General features: G+C 43.2%; 1 protein-coding gene across 5 annotated transcripts in view; it reads left to right on the top strand.

Moving 5' to 3' along the window:
* The first annotated feature begins 3,438 nt into the window (after nt 1-3,438).
* The window catches only part of GK (glycerol kinase), a 74,038-nt gene continuing 57,979 nt past the window's right edge, over nt 3,439-19,497 (top strand). For 2 of the 5 annotated variants that reach the window (XM_078064167.1, XM_078064168.1), the window contains exons 1-3: nt 3,440-3,677; nt 14,197-14,270; nt 16,379-16,485. In XM_078064167.1, coding sequence (XP_077920293.1) covers nt 3,600-3,677; nt 14,197-14,270; nt 16,379-16,485 — 259 coding nt within the window. In that variant the 5' untranslated portion in view covers nt 3,440-3,599. Of the gene's footprint in view, nt 3,678-14,196; nt 14,271-16,378; nt 16,486-19,497 lie in introns of all 5 variants that reach the window. The other 3 variants (XM_036068775.2, XM_078064170.1, XM_078064166.1) reach the window with 2 other exon arrangements.

Genomic DNA, 19,497 nt, shown 5'->3' with positions numbered 1-19,497 from the left:
GCTATAGAATCAATCACTCTTCTTGCTACACTTTTGAAAATAATCAGGCCAAGGTGTTGAAATTGGACTTATTTCACAAACAAATTAGTATTCATTTGGCTATCTTTGGTGGAAATGAGGGTGATTTTAGAGAGTGTTAAAAAACAAAACCTAATTGAATAAATCTAAAGATCTAATTGGTTTATTAGATGATTCGTGAATCAAGCAGCATCCCATCTAGCAAATAGAGGGAAGCTTTGAGAAATTGTACAAAATGGAAGGTGTTTATAGGAAAGAGGGTGGGGCCTGAAAGTTATTAGTAAAAGAAAAGGATTGTTCTAGGCAAGGTCACTTTCCCTTCGGGGAAGAAGCAGGGGGTCTTATCATGCAGATTACTTCATCTTCCTTTGGGGGATGGAGAGGCCCCCTGTGACAGACTCTGGCGCTGATGAGGAAAATTCCTGACTGACCAGTTAAGATTACATTTCTGGATTTGCAACGAGGCGGATAGAACTAGAGGCTATTTTGCTAAGCGAAATAAGTCAGTCAGAGAAAGACAATTATCATATGATCTCACTCATATGTGGAATTTAAGAAACAAGACAGGATCATATGGAAAGAGGAAAAAACAAAACAAGACGAAATCAGAGAGGGAGACAAATGATAAGAGACTCTTAATCATAGGAAACAAACTGAGGGTTGCTGGAGGGAAGGGGGGTAGGGGGATGGGGATAACTGGGTGATGGAAATTAAGGAGGGCAGGTGATATAATGAGCACTGGGTATTATATAAGATGGATGAATCACTGACCCCTACCTCTGAAACTAATAATACATATTAATTAATTAATTGAATTTAAATTTTAAATACTACATTTCTGGGGGAGATTGAAACTGAAATTAAATTAGGTACTAAGTTCCAGTTTGAGAACTCGGCCTAAGTAACACCATTTTGGGCCTGTGGTTTTCTTTTTAAAAAGAGAAAAAAAATTATATTTCATAACACACAGTGTGGATGTTAGATTCTAGTTCTGATTGAGGGTTTCCCTATAAAACTGGCCTGGATCCTAAATTCTGGTATCCTCAAATATCTGGCTGTGACTCTCCAACTAAGGTTTCTAATTTTCTTTCCTTCTTTTGACTTGGAGTCACTCAGAACTAAAATTGCTGTTTTGGGGATGCCTGGTGGCTCAGTCGCTTAAGCGTCTGCCTTCAGCTCAGGTCATGATCTCTGGGTCCTGGGATCCAGCCCTGCATCGGGCTCCCTGCTCGGCGGGGAGTCTGCTTCTCCCTCTGCCCCTCCCCGCCATGTGCTTTCTCTGTCGCTGTCAAATAAATAAATAAAATCTTTTTTAAAAAATTGCCGTTTTTCCTGAAGCCCTGCACACTGAAGCTAGACAATTGAGATAAACTTCAGAGAAATTGCCACAACAGCCCATATCTAAACAATCTTCGTGCCTTTTGCTGTATGGGCCACTCAGAAAGATCACCAGAGATATTCAGACTGCAAACCAGGAAAATTTATCAGATTCCCACTGCCTGCTCGCACTCTCTCTGAAGATGCTATGAGCCTGACATCTAGAATTCTCAGTGGCTGCACTCAGGACCACACTGGGTTTATAATTTGCTCCAACCAATAACATTTGTTTCCTTTGTTTTTCTTTTGTTTCCTTTGTTTTTCTTTTGTTTCCGTAGAGATGCTTCTTTTTAATTACCTGATTGCTTGCACAATATGGGCCTAACTTTGGGAACCCCGTTGCAAGACCATCTCCTGAAATGAGACCCAACTGTTTAACTGAATTGACCTATTTTCAAAAGACTAGTTCCTGAGATATGGAGCAGACCTCTTAAGATCCAGAACAGAACATTAAAACTCCGGTTAGCAGGGAATAATATTGATCTCTGACATTTTTCTAAAAAAAAAAAATCTTGATCAAAAGGGGGGATTGTATAAAATTTCTGGACATAAGGTTCTCAATTTGAAGCTCCATTTTTCTTCCCAGCTCATGAACTCTTGAACTAGGCCAGGAGCAGCAATCGTTTTAGAAACAGTTGGTCATAAAGTTTAAACAGAGGAACTAGCGTTCAGATCCTCCGCGGCCAGTCAAGTGAATTAATACATACCAGAGACAGGTTTGTTTGATGGCACCAATCAAATAATAAGATAGTAATCAGAAGTAGCTCCACTGGTCAGCACCAAAGTAGCAGTTTTTTTCACTTCTTTATCTAAATAATGTAATCACCCCTTCCTTCTTGCTCATAAAAACCCCTTGCTTTCCCTACATGACCAAGACCCTTTTCTGATTTCTCCAGAATCTGTGCACCTGAATTGCAATTCTGAGACCCCAAATAAAGGCCTTTGTTCTTTTTAATTTTTTCCTCCTTTACTCAGTTGATAAAATGATATGCAATACAATAAGACAATGCAGAATGCATAGCATGGAAAGAAATTGTTTTGGAAATACTTTTCAATAATGTAAATATGCATAAAATATATTTATGTATAAATATATGTATTAAATATAAAATAAATGTATGCGCACGCACACAGACACCCACACCCACACCTGGAGTTGTCAACTGTTTCTCGCAGTGGGTTCTTGATTCAAAGTTTGAAAAGCCCCTGAAACATAGGACTCAAAAGGATCCTGGCAAGGTAAATTCAAGGTCAAATGAGAGAGCCCCTTTCCTCTCCCTTTGCAATGTAGAGCAGTTAATGGAGGGAGAGGAAATTGCGTGGAAGGGAGGGGACACCCGAGTGAGGTCAAGCGAGGAGGAAGGGTGCATCAGGACAGGGAGGTGCCGGATGCCTAATTGTCAACTGAGGAACCCGGGAAGGTTGATTCTGCACTCTTCCCTTAAATGCTAAACCGAAAGAACTTCCGCGTTCCTCGTCCCTGAAAAGCATACAAAGATGGGGATTCGCCGTGCTCCCGGAGGTCACACTACATTGGACCAGTTCCCGCACAGGGAATTATTATCCAGGGCAAGGAGAGGGGAGGTGGGCGGGGCGTGGGAAGCGCGGGAAGGCCTGACCAGGTCAGTCTTAAGAGCGATTCACGTCGTGCTCTGCACAGCCCACCAGAGGAAACAGTTCTGGACTCTGGGACCCATTCGCGGGAGGGAGCCCCAGGGCGTGGGTTGGGAGTTGTGCCCTTTCCACGGACAAGCGGCGCTCCCAGCCAAAGGACAGCACCCGCCTCCGCCCCCGGCCCTGCAGCTGGATGGCTCGGCCGCCGGGTCGCAGGAGCCCACGTGACCTGCTGCGCGGGCCACCGCCTCCGCCGCGCCCAGGCCCCGCCCCCGTGACGTCACACCGCCCTCTGATTGTCGGAACGTTCCGCCTCTTTCCGCGCTCGCTAATTGGCTGGCCCGGCAGGCAGCGCCCCCCCCCCCCGCCACGCCCCCGGAGTCGTGGGGAACGCGTTTGGGGGCGGGGCCTGGGTCGGAGGGGCGGGGTGAGAAGGTTCCGCGCGGGTAAAGGGGCTGCCTGGAGCGCGGTCCGAGCGTTCTGCCCTCGCACGCCTTCTCGCCTTCCCGGCTCGCCGCCTGCCCCTCCCCCGCACGCCGCCGTCACCCGGGAAACGGGCCGCGATAGCCCGCTGACCCGAAGCTGGTTTCATGGCAGCCGCGAAGAAAGCAGTTTTGGGGCCATTGGTGGGGGCAGTGGACCAGGGCACCAGCTCAACGCGCTTTTTGGTGAGCCCAGGGTGACATTTGAGGAGGCGCTGAGCCGAGGCGGGAGCCCAGGGACTTCGGGGCTGGCTGTCGAGTCCCCATCCTGCGCCTTCTCCGACCCCGGGCCCCCGGTCGCTAGGCAAAGGGTGGAGGCCAAGGCCCCCAGAGCGGGACCTGCCACGCTGGAGCTGCCCTGCGTGGGCCTGGGGGACCTCGGCCTCTCGCGACCCCCGCGGCCGAGTTGAGCAGCCCCGGCCTTGGTGGTGGAGCCGGGTCACCTACTAATAGGGGACTCCACCCCCAAAGGGAGCTGGGACTCGCCTAGCATCCGTGCGGAGCGGCCCGCCTGCAGCCAGGGACAGGTGGCCACATTGACCGCTACTGCGGGCTTCCCCAGGAGCGTTTGGCCTGCGGGGCGCAGGACGTCCTTGGATGGGGCGAAAGCTGTGTCACGGCTTTGGTAGCCTAACACAGCGTCCTTTGAAGCAGTAGAACGAATATGAATATAGTATTGGCGTGATGATGCGTTGTCATCCTCTCCCACAGAAATTGCAGAAGGTGGAATGCCGGCTTGGGGGGGTGGGGGGGCGCTGAACACATTAGGAAAAAGTCACACTACACTGCTTTTACCAGCATCTTTACTTAATTTCGGAGACTCGAAAATTTCAGTTCTGGATACTTTGCGGGTTACAAACAGATGGTTTTCTCCGTGCTTCACAGCATAAAGTGACGGGAAAATTCTGTTTCTCTTTTTATTTACCATGGATGACAGCAGTTTTATCACAACGGAGTGCTATTTAAGGGACTCTGCTTATTAGTATGTTTTGTGCAGTTAGGAAACTTGCTCTTAAACTGATATACACCGAGTTTAGTAAGATAATTTAAAAGTAATTTAAATAAGTGGTTAAGAACTCAAGCTTTCAGTGGACATTTGACTCATTTGACAGGTTGATGTAATTATTGAATGATTATTTAGCTCTGTCTTCACTTCAAATCATTTTTTCGTGCGCTATTTTGTATGTGTATATATATATGTACATATATGTATACATTATATATAAAGTTTATACGTTTTTTCCAAGTCCTGTTGAGCTGACCACTTGACTAAAACCTGCATTTGTGCCTTCATTTTGATACTTGTCTCTCTTGTCTAAAGTGAAAAGCTTTCAGTCCAATTTTAGCTTGAATCTTCTTTAATGACTTACCCTGGTTTGAGCTGCCAAGATGTAGTTCTACTGTCTCTTACATTGCTTATCTTTTGATCACCCAGGGCAGGTTTCATTTTGTCTTATTTTCATATAAATGTTTGTAAAGTAATCCTGAATCATAAGTAAGATAGTCTGTCTAACTGGATTTGATTAATATATAAAATACACAGTGATCATTACCATCTCCCCAAATTAAGAAAGACCATTAAGACATGTGTGTTAACTGTGGGTTAATTTTTGAAATCCTATTAAAGAATTGCCCACACAAATGCCCGCAGGGGCCAGCCAGGTAGAAGTTGGAGAGCAGACTCAGGCCAAGGGGACAGCCTACAGTTGCCAAGCAGGAACACCAGCCCAGTGTTGCCAGATCTTCCAATTCCTTAAGAAAAGCTGATAGTCTAGAGTTTTCAGTGAAATCCTTCTATTCTTAAATGTTGGCAACTAGTTCATAAAGCACGGTGGGGGCCAAACTCAACATGGCGATTGTTCTCAAGTTTATACGGCTTTTGCCCTCTGTGAATATGGGTAAAATATTTCATAACTTTGTAGGCTTCCTTTTTAGGAGCCAGCCTTACTGTGCTTGTCTTCCTTTTGACTCTTCACTCTTGCTGTCCATGTAGCCCGCAATCTTCTTTATCTACTGCAGGTTGTTCCTCAGATTCTTCTGCCCAAGAGGCATCTTTCTGCATTGGTAGGGGAAGAATTCATCAACTTCATGTTATCACACTCATTTGTTCAGTGTGTGACATGAACAACACAAGCCCCCCGAAGTTGGGTTCTCTTTACTGGGCTCTGTATGGCATGATCTCATTGAGTAAGCTAAGGTGGCAAATTCAGAAGATTCCCATCCTGCTTATAGAATGATGCATAAAAGTTGATGAATTAAGTTTTCTGTTTCTTGAGAAACAACTATGAAAGCATGCCTCACAGGTACATAAAAGACTTAGAGATCATGTGTGAAGTCGAACAGAACTTAGGAACAGTTTAGCGAGGTGTTTTTCTTCTTTGGTTATAAGGAAAGCGGTTGCTAAACCACTCCCTGCAAAATGCAGGTAATAGATTTGCTGAATAAGTGCTTCAATCCCAAGGTGATTCCCAAGAATTGTTCCAGTCATTTTGTTCCGTGTTATAATTATGACTCAAAACTCATTGCTTACCTTCTCAGGAAAGAATACGGGGATATGAACTGTCATAAGGAACCTTATAAAGTTAAAGGTGTTTGAATAATTTCCTGACCATTCATTAAATTTGCATACCTCATTCGACTTTTACAAGACCCATAACCTCTGCAAGCTTTCTTCTTCCTTTTTCTGTACTAACAATGTTAGCTTTCTCCCATGATGGACACAAGATTTCTTTCTTCCTGCTCTTTCATCCGAGTGAATTGCCTCCTCCCCTGTTCCCCAGATCTGCTGCTTGAAATTCCAAATAATGCCTCAGCTGCCATCTCCTAGCAGGTCTTCCTCAAACCCTTGGAATTTCCACCCCTTCCTATACTACTTTTCTTACACCTCTAGTCCTAGCTCTTATCACTGCTCTGTATTATAATTACATACCTGTACTTTGGAGCAGGGACCTCTTTTGAAGTCTAGGTCTCTATTCCTTAAAACATCTTGGTCAACACCGCAAATGAATGCATGTTTTGTCTGCAGGGAGCACTTGATACATATTTATCGAATAGATGTTTATTTCTCTTTAATAGGTTAACTGAATTTTGATTCCAGGTTGTTGTTTTTTTTTAACCTTGCCAAAAAATCTTAAAACTTCCTGACTTGGGTATGTTTGATTATTTAATTTCTTCTATTTTAGTAGTAGACCTGCCATTTTAGAACATGTTCACTTCTAGTTGTCAAAGAGTACCCCCTGTGACCCTATGCATAGGCTTTGTGCCAGAGGAAAAATTTCATACTTGTCTGATAGGAAAGTGAACTGGGGTTGGCACATGATTACTCAGATTACAGAATAGGAACTTCTTGGAAAAAGAATCAGTGTAACAGGTTTTAAGGAGGGGCCATTTCTTTAGAAGGCCAAAGTTTCAGTTGAAACAGTCAACTTCCTTCTTTAATTTGGTAAGTTTGTTTTCCCCCCATTAAGCTGGATGTTACAAAAAGCAAAGGCTTGGAATGTGTTGTGACTTGAAATGTGTTGGATGCAGCAGTTGAGGATTTTTTCCAGCATTATCTCATTTAATCCTCCTAACAACCGTGATGTAGGTAGTGTTAGTAAGCTCCTTTCCCCAGGTGATTGGACTGTGCTGAAGACGGTGCCCAAGGTCACAGAGTAACCAGTGGAACTAGGATTCAAGGCCAGGTCTGTGACATTCAGAAGCCTGTCCTCCTAATTCCTGCCCTAGGCTTCCTGGCTGGGGAAGGCCACTTACCCACCTTTCAGGTGTCTGTTCTGATTACAATCACAGATGAATCTTCACCAAGAAAAACATACGCAAACGTTGGTTTCGCAATATGTTTAAAAAAAAAAAAACATTGCCTTTGAATAAGTCTTGCTGGTTTTGATCATCTTGTGACTCAGATTCAATGGGTCCTGGGCAGGGCTCAGGTGTAGTCACCATGGATAATGGTTGCACAACCATTTTGTTCCAATAGCCAGCATCTCCAAAGCATGGCTCGAACTGTAGCTCTGTGCTTGCTTTGGCCAGAACCATTGTCTTGGCCCCACTTGTTCCATCATACTTCGAGATCTCATAAGGCTTAGGGACGGATTTCTGCTTTCCTTCTTTTATTCGACACATATTCATTAAGCACCCATGAGGGGCCGGGAACTAATGAACAGTAAATTTGGTAAAAACTAATCTGGCTCCTAGGTAGAATGAGGCCACTGTTGCGATCACTGCAGTTGTATTTCTTTTGTGTTTTCTTTTTTCCACTAGGTTGGCTTATTTTCTAGCCCATCACCTTACACAAATGGCAAGAACACTATCTCATCATAGGCTGCCACCCCCCTATACTACTAGTTCTCTTGTCTCCCATAAACATTGCATGTTAAGAGCTTTCAATTTTGAGCTCCTTAGAAGGCAGGACAGTATCTGTTTTTTCCTCCCCAAAGCCTAACACAGCACCTCGCATGTAGTGGGTGCTCATTACATGATGACAGCCGAGCCCTTCAGATGTGTTGACTAGAACTCTAGGATTGGAAGACTTAGGAAGCGTAAAATTTGTGGAGTCTTGGAAAAAGTCTAATTTGGGAACTATAGCTGTGTTAGATATAGTATATGCTATTTAATATGGTTTCATTTTTTAAGAAAAATATAATGTCATTTGCCATGTTTTCCTTACTTTTGTAGCTTGTTGGAAGATGCCAGTATGCCTTTTGTGGTCAAGTTGGCAATGTAATATATTTGTAGCTAGTATTTTTATTTTAGGTCATTCAAATTTATGTAGTATCATAGAGTTCTAGAGAGGGAGTTTACATTCCTGAAAAATGTTTTATCACATAGTGAAGCTGAGTGTGGTGTAAAAGCGTAGGCTAGTGGGGAAATCACGTGAGGAGGGAAATGAATGTGCATGTTTATGATGGGCTGGCTGAATTAGTCATAGGATGAGTGAGCAAGGATAAGTGAATTCATTTTGGAACCCCAAGGGACAGTTTCTTAGTAAGGACAGCATGTCGTCCCTTTACTGGTCTCCTTCTAAGACAAGGAAGGCCTGCAATGTTTCAGAAAGTCCTTCTTAAATAGTTTTTTATAAAGATAATTTTCCTTGTGTCTTTGCTTTTTAAGCCATCCCTCTCCCTAAAGCTGGAATTGAGTCATGAATTAGGCTTAGCGGTGACTAGAGAGCTGGTGACTATTCTACCACTTGAAGGTAATAGTAGTAGTAGCCCTAATAATAATAATAATAATAAGCATTAGTAGTAGCAGCAGCAGTAGTGATGACATTTTGGGGGTGTATGCTATGTGCCTGCACTGCTAAATTTCTTTCCTACATTCACTTCTTTCTTCAGTTTTTTTTTATTTTTAAGATTTTATTTCTTGAGAGAGAGCACGCGCGCGCATGCACACGCATGCGTGCACACAGGAGGAGGGGGAGGGAGAGGGAGGCAGAAAGAATCTCAAGCAGACTCCCTGCCAAACAGGGAGCCCGATGCAATGGGCTCCATCCCAGGACCCTCAGATCATGACTTGAGCTGAAAACAAGAGTCCAACGCTTAACTGAGCCACCCAGGTGTCCCTTCAGTATCGTTCAGGACTTAGATGGTCACGATTCCCTTTTTTTTTTTTTACCCTCTCTTCAGTTTGTAATTGCCCTCCCCATAAAACAACCTAGAACTGATAAGTGATTTGGGCTTAGAGATGAGCATAGCACGGGTGGCTTTGAACCCTCACTCCCACCAGTCAGTTGTGCTGCCGGCTGGTGGTGGTAGTAACAGCAGTAACGGGGGCGCCTGGGTGGCTCAGTCCTTAAGCGTCTGCCTTCGGCTCAGGTCATGATCCCAGTGTTCTGGGGTCCAGCCCCGCATCCTTTTCCCTCTCCCAGTGCCTGCCACTCCCCCCCCCCCCCGCTTGTGCTTACTCTCTCTGTCAAATAAATAAATAAAATCTTGAAAAACAAACAAAAAACCACAGCAGTAACAGTAATGAAAATAGTCATGGCAGCACCAGCAGTGGCCTCATCATTTGGATGCATACTGTGTGCCTGCCCTGTGTGAAATACTTTCCATAAATTCTTCCATTTAATCCTTTGACAGCTGGAAAAGTCGAGGTTCAGAAAAGTTAAAGTCAAACCGCTGATGCGAGCAGGACTGGAGCTTGACCCCGCACCCCCAGCTCTGTGTGCTTCCCAGGCCAGTGCTCTTTGCCTCCGTGTTACACCAAGCGTGAAGTTCTCATCCGCCTCTCTGCCCAACACAAAATTCTGCGAACAGATCTTTCTCTCTCTCTCTCTCTTTTTTAAATTAAAATATAACCAACATATAACATAGCATAAGTTTAAGGTATACAAGGTGTTGTTTGATCCATATGTATTGTAATACAATGACCACAGTCGCGTTAATACCTCTGTCGTGTCACAGAGTTATCATTTCTTTTTTGTGGTGGGAACAATTAAGATCTAGTCTCTTGGCAACTTTGAAGTTTATAATACGATGTTGTTGGCTCTAATCACTACGCTGTGTGTTAGATCTCCAGGACTTACCTATCTACTACTTCCAGGTTTGTAACCTGAACAGATCTCCTCCTTTAAGCTTATGACCTACAACATAAGCAACTGCCCACTGGGCATCTCTACGTCTATGCCTGAATAACACGCCAAACAACACATTATGTAAAATGAACTCTGCGATCTCCTTAACCCCTTTGTGTGCCACAACGACTAATACCACCCTGTCCTGTGTCTTGTAAACACTGCTCTGCTAACCTGTCCCTTCGTCCATGAATGTCCCTCCTTTTCCTTTACTCCTCCCCCTCCAAGCCCTTGATGCATCTAATTGCTTATATCCTAAATTAAATCTCTCTCAGCAATGCACTTCAGTTTCTTTGGATCCCCACTGCTGTTCCCCCTCTGACCGCAGCCCTCAGCTTTCTCACCTGGATCCCCCCACACACGTGGTAGCTGCTCTCCCCGCCTCAGCCTAGCCTCCCATCCCTTCCCAGGCCCACACGCACTCCCTTCCAGTCCATCTTAAGTCTTAGCCTAGAACTTTCCTCTTTTGATAGCCCCTCTCTCTGACTCCCACGAGTCTGGGTGAGGTGTCCTTTCTCCTTTTATGTCCTAAAACTCCGTATTTGCTGCCACTTAATGGAGGATGAAAAGATCATAATTCGTATTAGCATGATTTTGTACTGGAAAAGCACGGAACTGGCATTTAGAAAACTTAGAGTTTAGTCCTGTTTGTAAGTATTATCCAATCTTCTGGAGTTCACTTTGGAATGTATGAGAGCATTACATTAGGGCCATGGGTTTCAGTTTGTGTAATCATTTGTTTTTTGCCTTAGGACTCCATTGTTAAGCTCTTTTCTGAAAGGGCCTAAATCTGGAAGCTAAAGTCGATAAAGTGTGAACTCTCAGGTATGGCGTGGCCCAGAGGCTCAGCTGGAGCTCCCTGTCCCTCCTTCCCAGCTTCTGAAGGGTCCTGGAGATGCAAGGAGCACATTTTGAAAATGCTGACCCACAGGATCTCAAAGATCTCTTCCAAGAAGCATAGACTCCTCGTGCCTTCAAATATGCCTTTTAATTAACTTTCTTAAAGAGAGCCTTCGATTCTGTGCTGTTGTGCATCTGAAGTTTTAACTGACTTTTAAATTTGGTGAATTTCAAATCTGAAAAGGGAGCAAAAAGTGAGGAACCTCTGTGTAATTTTGAGGTCTTTCTCCTTTGCCACCTGATGAGTTTTAAACAATGAGCACGCTAGAACTCTTATAAAACCGTATAGCCGCCGCCATCTTCAGTTGACAGGGGCTTTTGAAATCTGCTGGAAAACATCAGACTAGCGTTCTCGCTACTGGGCACTGTGCTCTCATATAGAGTTCGTAACCCTCCAGGCAGAAAGTATTGTGGAAGCATCATTAGCCTTCTTTGTACATTTGTCCATCTGCAGACAAATGGACAGCCATTAAAACTCTTCCCAGGAACCTAGATGTACGAGAAAAACAGTACTGCAGAACTTCACTGTCCTGTACAATAGCCACTAGCCACATGTGGCTATTGACCACTTGATGTGGTTAGTCCAAATTGAGATGGACCGTAAGCATAAAACATATACCAGATTTCAAAGACTTACTGCGAAAAAAAGTAGCAGGTCTCATTAATAGTTTTTGCTGTTGATCACATGTCAGAATGATAATTTTTTTAGATATATTGGCCTAAATAAAAGTTAATAAGATTAATTTCACCTGCCCCTTTTTACTGTTTTTTTTTTTTATGAAAAAACTTAGGGGCGCCTGGGTGGCTCAGTCGTTAAGCGTCTGCCTTTGGCTCAGGTCATGATCCCAGGGTCCTGGGATCGAGCCCCACATCGGGCTCCCTGCTCAGCGGGAAGCCTGCTTCTCCCTCTCCCACTCCCCCTGCTTGTGTTCCCTCTCTCCCTGTGTCTCTCTCTGTCAAATAAATAAATAAAATCTTTAAAAAAAAAGAAAAGAAAAGAAAAAACTTAAAATTACAGAAGTGGTTTGCATTGTGTTGGACAGAGCTGCAGTAAGAAAGCTGATGATTCTAAAAATACCTAGAAAGTGTCCCATAAACTTGAAAGTGTTGCACAGGGTCAGCTCCTAAACCTCTAAAGGTGGTGTCTATATTCTGCACAGTTTCAGAACTCTGAAAAAGTAAGGAGGTCCAGGCTCCATCCTGTTACATCCAAATGCTGTGTGATCACCAGCATCATGGTCTGATAAGCCAAACGGAATTTACCAAACTTCTTCCCTTTTCTCTGCCTATTCCAAAGGCCTACAAATCCATTATTAGTATAAGGGTCCTGAAGTTAGCCTAGTAAAAACTACCAGATGATGGAACAGGGATCCTACTCCATTCAGAGCCCCATAGGTCTGCTACTGAGGTGTTTATGAATCCAGCCGACCAGAAGGGACACCTTATCTCTTAACTCAGAGTCCTTTGGGGATTTGTGAGTAGACCCTGCAAGCAGAAGTAGTATGGATAAAAGTAATACAACTGTGGTTTCCTATTAGAGATTTTCTGTCACATAACCATTTCTCATTTGATTTGATAATTTTTCTCCCAATAAGTATCTGGTAGACCATATTTTTTTCAGACATTCAACAAATATTGATTGTCAGCCCTATGCCAGGCACTATTCTAGGCCCTAGCGATAATTAAAAATAGGACAAATGGCGTGAACATCCTAGAGATACACCCCAATGCTAAGTTGTAAATTGGGGGGGGTGCCTGGGTGGCTCAGTCCTTAAGCGTCTGCCTTCAGCTCAGGTCATGGTCCCAGGGTCCTGGGATCGAGCCCCGCATCGGGCTCTCTGCTCAGCTGGAAGCCTGCTTCTCTCTCTCCCTCTCCCCCTGCTTGTGTTCCCTCTCTAGCTGTGTCTCTCTCTGTCAAATAAATAAAATCTTTAAAAGAAATAAATAAATAAATTAGGGGGATATTATTTGGGGTTCTGTCAAGTGCCTTTTATTTATGACATGTCAAGTTAACCTTTGACTTGTAAGATATTTTATCTCCTCCAAGGACTTGAGTCTTTACCTTCTTCCTTTCATTATATTTATCACTTCCTCCGGAAAGGGAGATGGTGTGCTGGGGAGGGAGGGCGGCAGCTGCTCATGGTGTGTTTTCTCTTTGTACTTTCCCTTTCACAGACCGCATTGAGCAGGTAATTTTCTCCCACAGGAAACCTAGCCATGGACACACTTTCTTACCTAATTGGATGTAACTTTACCACTGTAATTACAGTGATTTCGGAAGTTGAGTTTAATTAAAATATGAATCCTGACTCTGAAAGCCTAAGGACTTTGGTACTCAAGTATAGGTACACACAGGTGAAAAAGAATGTCTATGAGAAAAAGTGGTTAAGTTTTTTTTTAAGATTTTATTTATTTATTCATGAGAGACAGAGAGAGAGAGGCAGAGGGAGAAGCAGGCTTCCCATGGAGCAGGGAGCCCGATGCGGGGCTCGATCCCAGGACCCTGGGATCATGACCTGAGCCCAAGGCAGATGCTTAACCGACTGAGCCACCCAGGCGCCCTGTTTTGTTTTTTTTTTTAAGTATTGTTTTAGTAGTATTAAAATTGTGGAGGATTGTACAGCACTTCTTTGGTAGCTTTCATCCATTGGTTTAAATGTTTTATACAAAGGTCAACAATCCAGGACACTATATGTCACAGGGAGCACACTCAGCCGGATGGATGGCAGGAAACACTTTCCCCTTGTTGATAGGGCTCTGCTTACCTTTAAAAGAGCTAGATGCATTGCTGCACTTCCCTCTGAAGGAATTTATGCAGTGCCCTTCTCTGCCTGGGCATCTATGACTCTTTGTGTCTCTATATCCAAGATGGAAGCAGAATGGAACCTTACACCATTATCATCAGCATTTTGCCGCCTCTCTCTCATTCTTGGTTTTCCTTTCTCTCTTGAGATCCGTGCTATTAATTGCTTGATGTATTCAATTTTCTACACCTGGAGCCAGTCGTTTGTTTTGTTTTTTTTTTAAAGAATAAGGAATTGTCCCTTTAGCTTCATGTTCAATAGATTTCTCTTTATCGTGATTCTATCAGAAGAGAAGGTAGAACATCCTGTGTGGCATTTCATCTGATCGGACTTTTTCTGTCAGTGACTGAGAACTTAAGTTGCTGAATAGCTTTGAACACCTTTGCTCTCTACGTGCATTTTCACCCTAACGTTGCAATATGTTTTTCAGGTTTTCAATTCAAAAACAGCCGAACTACTTAGTCATCATCAAGTGGAAATAAAACAAGAGTTTCCAAGAGAAGGGTACGTTTCCTGATTTAATATGTAAAAGATACCTCATGTTTATTAATCCATTTCCCCTTACCAGCCCTCTGGCCTTGTAAAGCAAACTTCACCAAACCCCTCCTGAGAAGACTTGAGAGAGGTTTTTAGTCAAGGAAAGAGGCAATACCTTGATGGCTCAGCAAAAACACGTGGGTGATTGATGGCTTGGGAATTCAGTGACAGGAAAGGAAGGGATAAGAAAGTAGTAAGGCAAAGGAGTATTAAATATCGGAAATTCCACATTGACTTTGAAGGCATTTAGTTCTGTGTCCATCCTTGGTGAACACTGCTTTGCTGATTGGAGTATAAGCATTCACATCTCTTACCATCTAATGCTAAAGTCATCCTTCTTGGGAATAATGTGCATATGTAGTAGTTGTAATTAAATAGGATGTTAAGTATATTATTTAAAATTTAATGATGTTTATGATACACCCTCTTTGAAAAACTGTGGCAGTTTCTTAGGAAATCAGCCATGTATCTGCAGGTTCTGCTCTTAGGAATTTATCCAAGAGAAATGAAAGAAGAAAGCATATGGCTATAGAAAGACACACATGAATGTTTATAGCAGCTTTATTCATAATAGCCCAAACTGGAAACAACCCAAATGTCTGTCATCGTAGAATGAATAACCGTGAAATACCATGAGGCAGATTTTAAAACATGAACTGATGCATGCAACAACATGGTTGATTCGTATTAATACCATGAAACACGAAAAAAGCTGAACACAAAGGAGTACATACTACATGGCTGTGTCTGAGATATAAGAAGAGACAAAAGTAATCTAAGATGATAGAAACCCAAAAATTGGTTGTCTGTGGAGTATGTGATTGATTTGGAAAGAGGCATGAAAGAACTTTCAGGAGTGACAGGAATAATACTATATCTTGAGTGGGGTGTTGGTTAGATGGATACATACATTTGTTAAAATTCAACAAATTGTATACTTTTGATCTGTTTATTTTACTTTAAAATTTAATTCAATTTAAGAAAGAGAAAAAAAAAAACTTGATGCCCTACCAAGTTTTGGTATTTTCTTTCCATGAAAAATGTTCTCCTGCATTTTAGAGAATTACTTTAATAATAAAAGCTATTGATGTGGTACTAGCATTAGAATGACTGTCCACAGACCTAATCCCAGTGCAGTTTGGAGAGAAAGCACCTGGGTCTTGAAGGGACAGAAGTTAGAAATACGTGGAAGGAGGTTAGGTTTTTAGAAAAAGAATTTAGAGACAACTCAAAGCTCAGGAAAGCCAGTCAGGCTCAAGGAAGGCCGAGAAGAAAGGCATTTGGAATTCCCTTGTACTTGCAGATTGTAGGGTAGGACTTTTAAAATTTGGGTCCTTTCTACTTGTGGTTTTCCTCAGTTGCCATTTGTTTTTTCCACATTTCTCTTCCTTGTCATTTATTATGAGCCTTTGATCTTTCTGAGGTCCTTGTACCTTACCAAAATGGCACCAGGATTGGGTCTGAAAACTGGAAGCAATCCCTTGTCTACATGAAATAATTACTGGAAGAAATTTAAATTTTTTCCCTAAATTCTCACAAAATAGTTTGGGAGAAAAATGGCAAAAGAGATTAGTATACTTCTTTGACTTTTCAGAATTCATTTTGCTTCATAAATAAGTACATACACAAATAAGTAAATAAGTAGATCAATCAGTCCATCCATCCCAAGAATAATATATATATTTCAGTCTACTTAGAAATAGCTAGTGACTAGTGAAGGCATGTGGATGGTTTATCAAAATTCATCAAAGCCACAGGATATAAAGAATTGGGGAACTAATTTCTTACTGAATTTGAAAAAATTATTTTAAAGTAGGTAGAGTATCTGCTACTTGTGGTCATTACTTGCCTTCTTTCAAATGATTAATTACTATATGAAGAATAAGAAAAATGTAAGGGAAATGGGCTTTTGTTTAAATCATTAGTTTAGAATATTGGCGATGCTTTCCTTTACTAATGTAATTTTCTTTGATTTATGCACCAGCCACACCCTCATAAGTGCACATTTCTAGAGAAATAAATTACATTTGTACTGCTTTCTTGTGGACTAACCAGATACATTCTTTTGTTCAAAGATGGGTGGAACAAGACCCTAAGGAGATTCTGCAGTCTGTCTATGAGTGTATAGAGAAAACATGTGAGAAACTTGGACAGCTCAATATTGATATTTCCAACATAAAAGGTATTTTTAATAGAATATTTTTCTCCATGTATGATTATCTCAATCAAATTCACTCATTCCCTCATTCAGCACATAACTGAGTGCCTGTGCGGTGGCAAGCAATTCTATGTGAACTGAGAATGTGACAATAAATGGGAAGATTAGGTCCCTGTTCTCATGAAGCTTTTATTCCGGTGGGTGTGAGCCCAACAGTAAGAGCAGACAAATACAAGCTGATCTGAGATACTGAGAAGTACCATGCAGAAGCTAAAACTGAGTGATACAGTATGGTGTGCCGAGAGAGGCTTACTTTAGTTTAGATGGCTAGAGAAGGCCTCTCTGAGGAGGTGACACTTTTGCTGAGGTCTCACAAGCCAAAGGGGGCCAGCCATGCAAAGAGCTGGGAGAAGAATGTTTGAGGTCCTGAGGTGGGAATAAGCTTGGCCTATTTCTGGGTCAGAAAAAGGCCAGCGTGTCAAAAGTGGAGTAAAAGAAGGGTGAGGGCGGGGGTGCATCAGGGGTTTCAGTAGGAGCAGAAATCGGGGAAACGGATAAGGCCTTGTCAGCCATGGTTAGGAATTTGGGTGTTATTATTTTTAGTATTACAGGGGGCCAGCCGTGAGAAGGTTTTAAGCAAGGTGACAGGATGACAGGGTCTGACGTGCAGTTTGAAGACAACTTCCTCACTACGGTGTGGTGAAGTCGTGAAGGTCTGAGTGTGGACACAGGGAGACCAGTGTAGAGGCTGCCGTGGAAGTCCTGAGAAAGGATGGTGACTTGACTGACAGTGGTAGCGGGGGAGGTGAAGAGAGGGGGCAGAAGTTGATAGATTGGAAGTCAGGGTAATAGAGTAGTGCTATCAGGGGAAGTGATGGGTCAAAGATGGTGCTTGGGGTTTTTGCTAGAGGTCCCAGATAGACTGGGGAACAGCTGGGGGAGGGCGGTTGGAATCAAGGCGTTTCACTAAGAGAATCTCCCCCGAAATAATTGGGAGTGTTAGATTATTACAGATCTCTATTAATTCCAAGTAGTTTTATTGTTTTTAAAGATTTATTTATTTGAGAGCGAGAGCATGAGCAGGGAGAGGGGCAGAGGGAGAGGGAGAATCTCAAGCAGACTCCACCCACTGAGCCACCCAGGCGCCCCCTTAGCTAGTTTGACTCTACATAAGGGCAGCCATCAGTTGGTGGTGATGGTGCCTTGATTCACATCATAATTGGCTCTGAGATTTACCAACACTCCTGAGTTGAAACTTTGATTATTTATTTATTTTGGTGGAAATGCTGAGGAGAACCTTTGAACTTGTTTTCAGACTTTCCTCTATTTGTATAAATAAAACTTACTTAAAAAAGACTGGACCAGGGGCACCTGGGTCACAGTTGTTTAAGCGTCGGACTCTTGGTTTCAGCTCAGGTCGTGGTCTCAGGGTCGTGGGATCGAGCCCTGCTTCAGGCTCCGTGCTCAGCAGGGAATCTACTTCGGATTCTCTCTCCCTCTGCCGCTCCTGCTTGTGCTCTCTCTCTCAAATAAATGGATACATCTTCAAAAAAAAAAAAAAAAAAAAAAGACTGAATGTTATCAAAACCTTTCATTCAGCAGACTTCACGTGCTGGGTATGCTGGGGAAACAATGGAGCATAAATAGGGTTGTGCAGCTAACAGCCAAGTGAGGGAGACACGTGATAATGCAATGACAAATGAATGGAATATCCTACCCTTGTTTGTCCCTACATCTATGTGGAAGTGCTTCAGACTTCTTTTAGAGCTGCATTCATCAAGTTTTAGATGAGTCGTGCATCAAAGTGGTGGTTGGTTGTGTCCTTGAATTGTTCTCACAGCTTTTGCAGCCTAAACCTAGCTGCAAATGAGGGAAAAGGACTTATTGGAGGTCAGGTAGCTATCTGTTATTGGATAACATTAAAGCACAGCTCCCTGTCTTCTGGGCCAGTGTTCATTTTCCTGAGCCACACTGGTAACTTCACAAACCACTTCACTTTTTGTTTTTCAAACCACCTCACTTTTTACTTCCCGTGTAGCAAATAAATCAGATTTTCCAGCTGAAGAGCAATTTATTTATAATCTTACCTGTTAATCATTAAGAGTTTAGGGGCACCTGGGTGACTCAGTCGGTTAAGCGTGTGCCTTCGGCTCAGGTCATGATGAGCCCCGCATTGGGCTCCCTGATCAGCTAGGAGGCTGCTTCTCCCTCTGCCTCTCCTCGCTTGTGCGCGCGCGCGCGCTCTCTCTCTCTCTCTCTCTCCCTCTCCCCCTCCCCCCTCCCTCAAGTAAATAAATAAAATCTTTTAAAAAAATCATTAAGAGTTTATCATAGCTGGTTGTATTTTTTTAAGATTTTATTTATTTATTTTTAAAGATTTTATTTGTCAGAGAGAGAACGTGCACAAGCAGGGGGAGCAGCAGGGAGAGGGAGAAGCAGGCTTCCCGCTGAGCAGGGAGCCCGATGCGGGACTCCGTCCCAGGACCCCAGGATCATGACCTGAGCCGAAGGCAGACGCTTGACTGAGCCACCCAGGTGTCCCTTATTTATTTATTTTTTTAAAGATTTTATTTTTATTTTTAAGCAATCTCTACACCTCTCTGCACCCAGCATGGGGCTCCAACTCATAACCCTGAGATCAAGAGTCGCATGCTTCCCTGATTGAGCCAGCCAGGTGCCCCAGCTGGTTGTATTTCTTTTGCAAATTCTAGTTTGATTGGTATTAGTTGTCCTGCACCAGAAGCTTTGTGGATTTCAGGTCTGGATGAACAGTGTCACCAAAACTAAAGTTCACTCTCCAGCTCAACCGCACACAGGAGTCCAAGACAAGTAAATAGGCTGCTTCTTTCCTTAAAGAGTTGGGAAGCTTGGGGCGCCTGGGTGGCTCAGTCGTTAAGCATCTGCCTTCGGCTCAGGTCATGATCCCAGGGTCTTGGGATCGAGCCCCACACCGGGCTCCCTGCTCAGCGGGAGGCCTGCTTCTCCCTCTCCCCCTGCTTGTGTTCCCTCTCTCGCTATCTCTCTGTCAAATAAATA

This window comes from Halichoerus grypus, chromosome X, assembly GCF_964656455.1.
Source record: "Halichoerus grypus chromosome X, mHalGry1.hap1.1, whole genome shotgun sequence".
Taxonomy (NCBI): domain Eukaryota; kingdom Metazoa; phylum Chordata; class Mammalia; order Carnivora; family Phocidae; genus Halichoerus; species Halichoerus grypus.
This window is presented reverse-complemented; position numbering and strand designations above follow the sequence as displayed.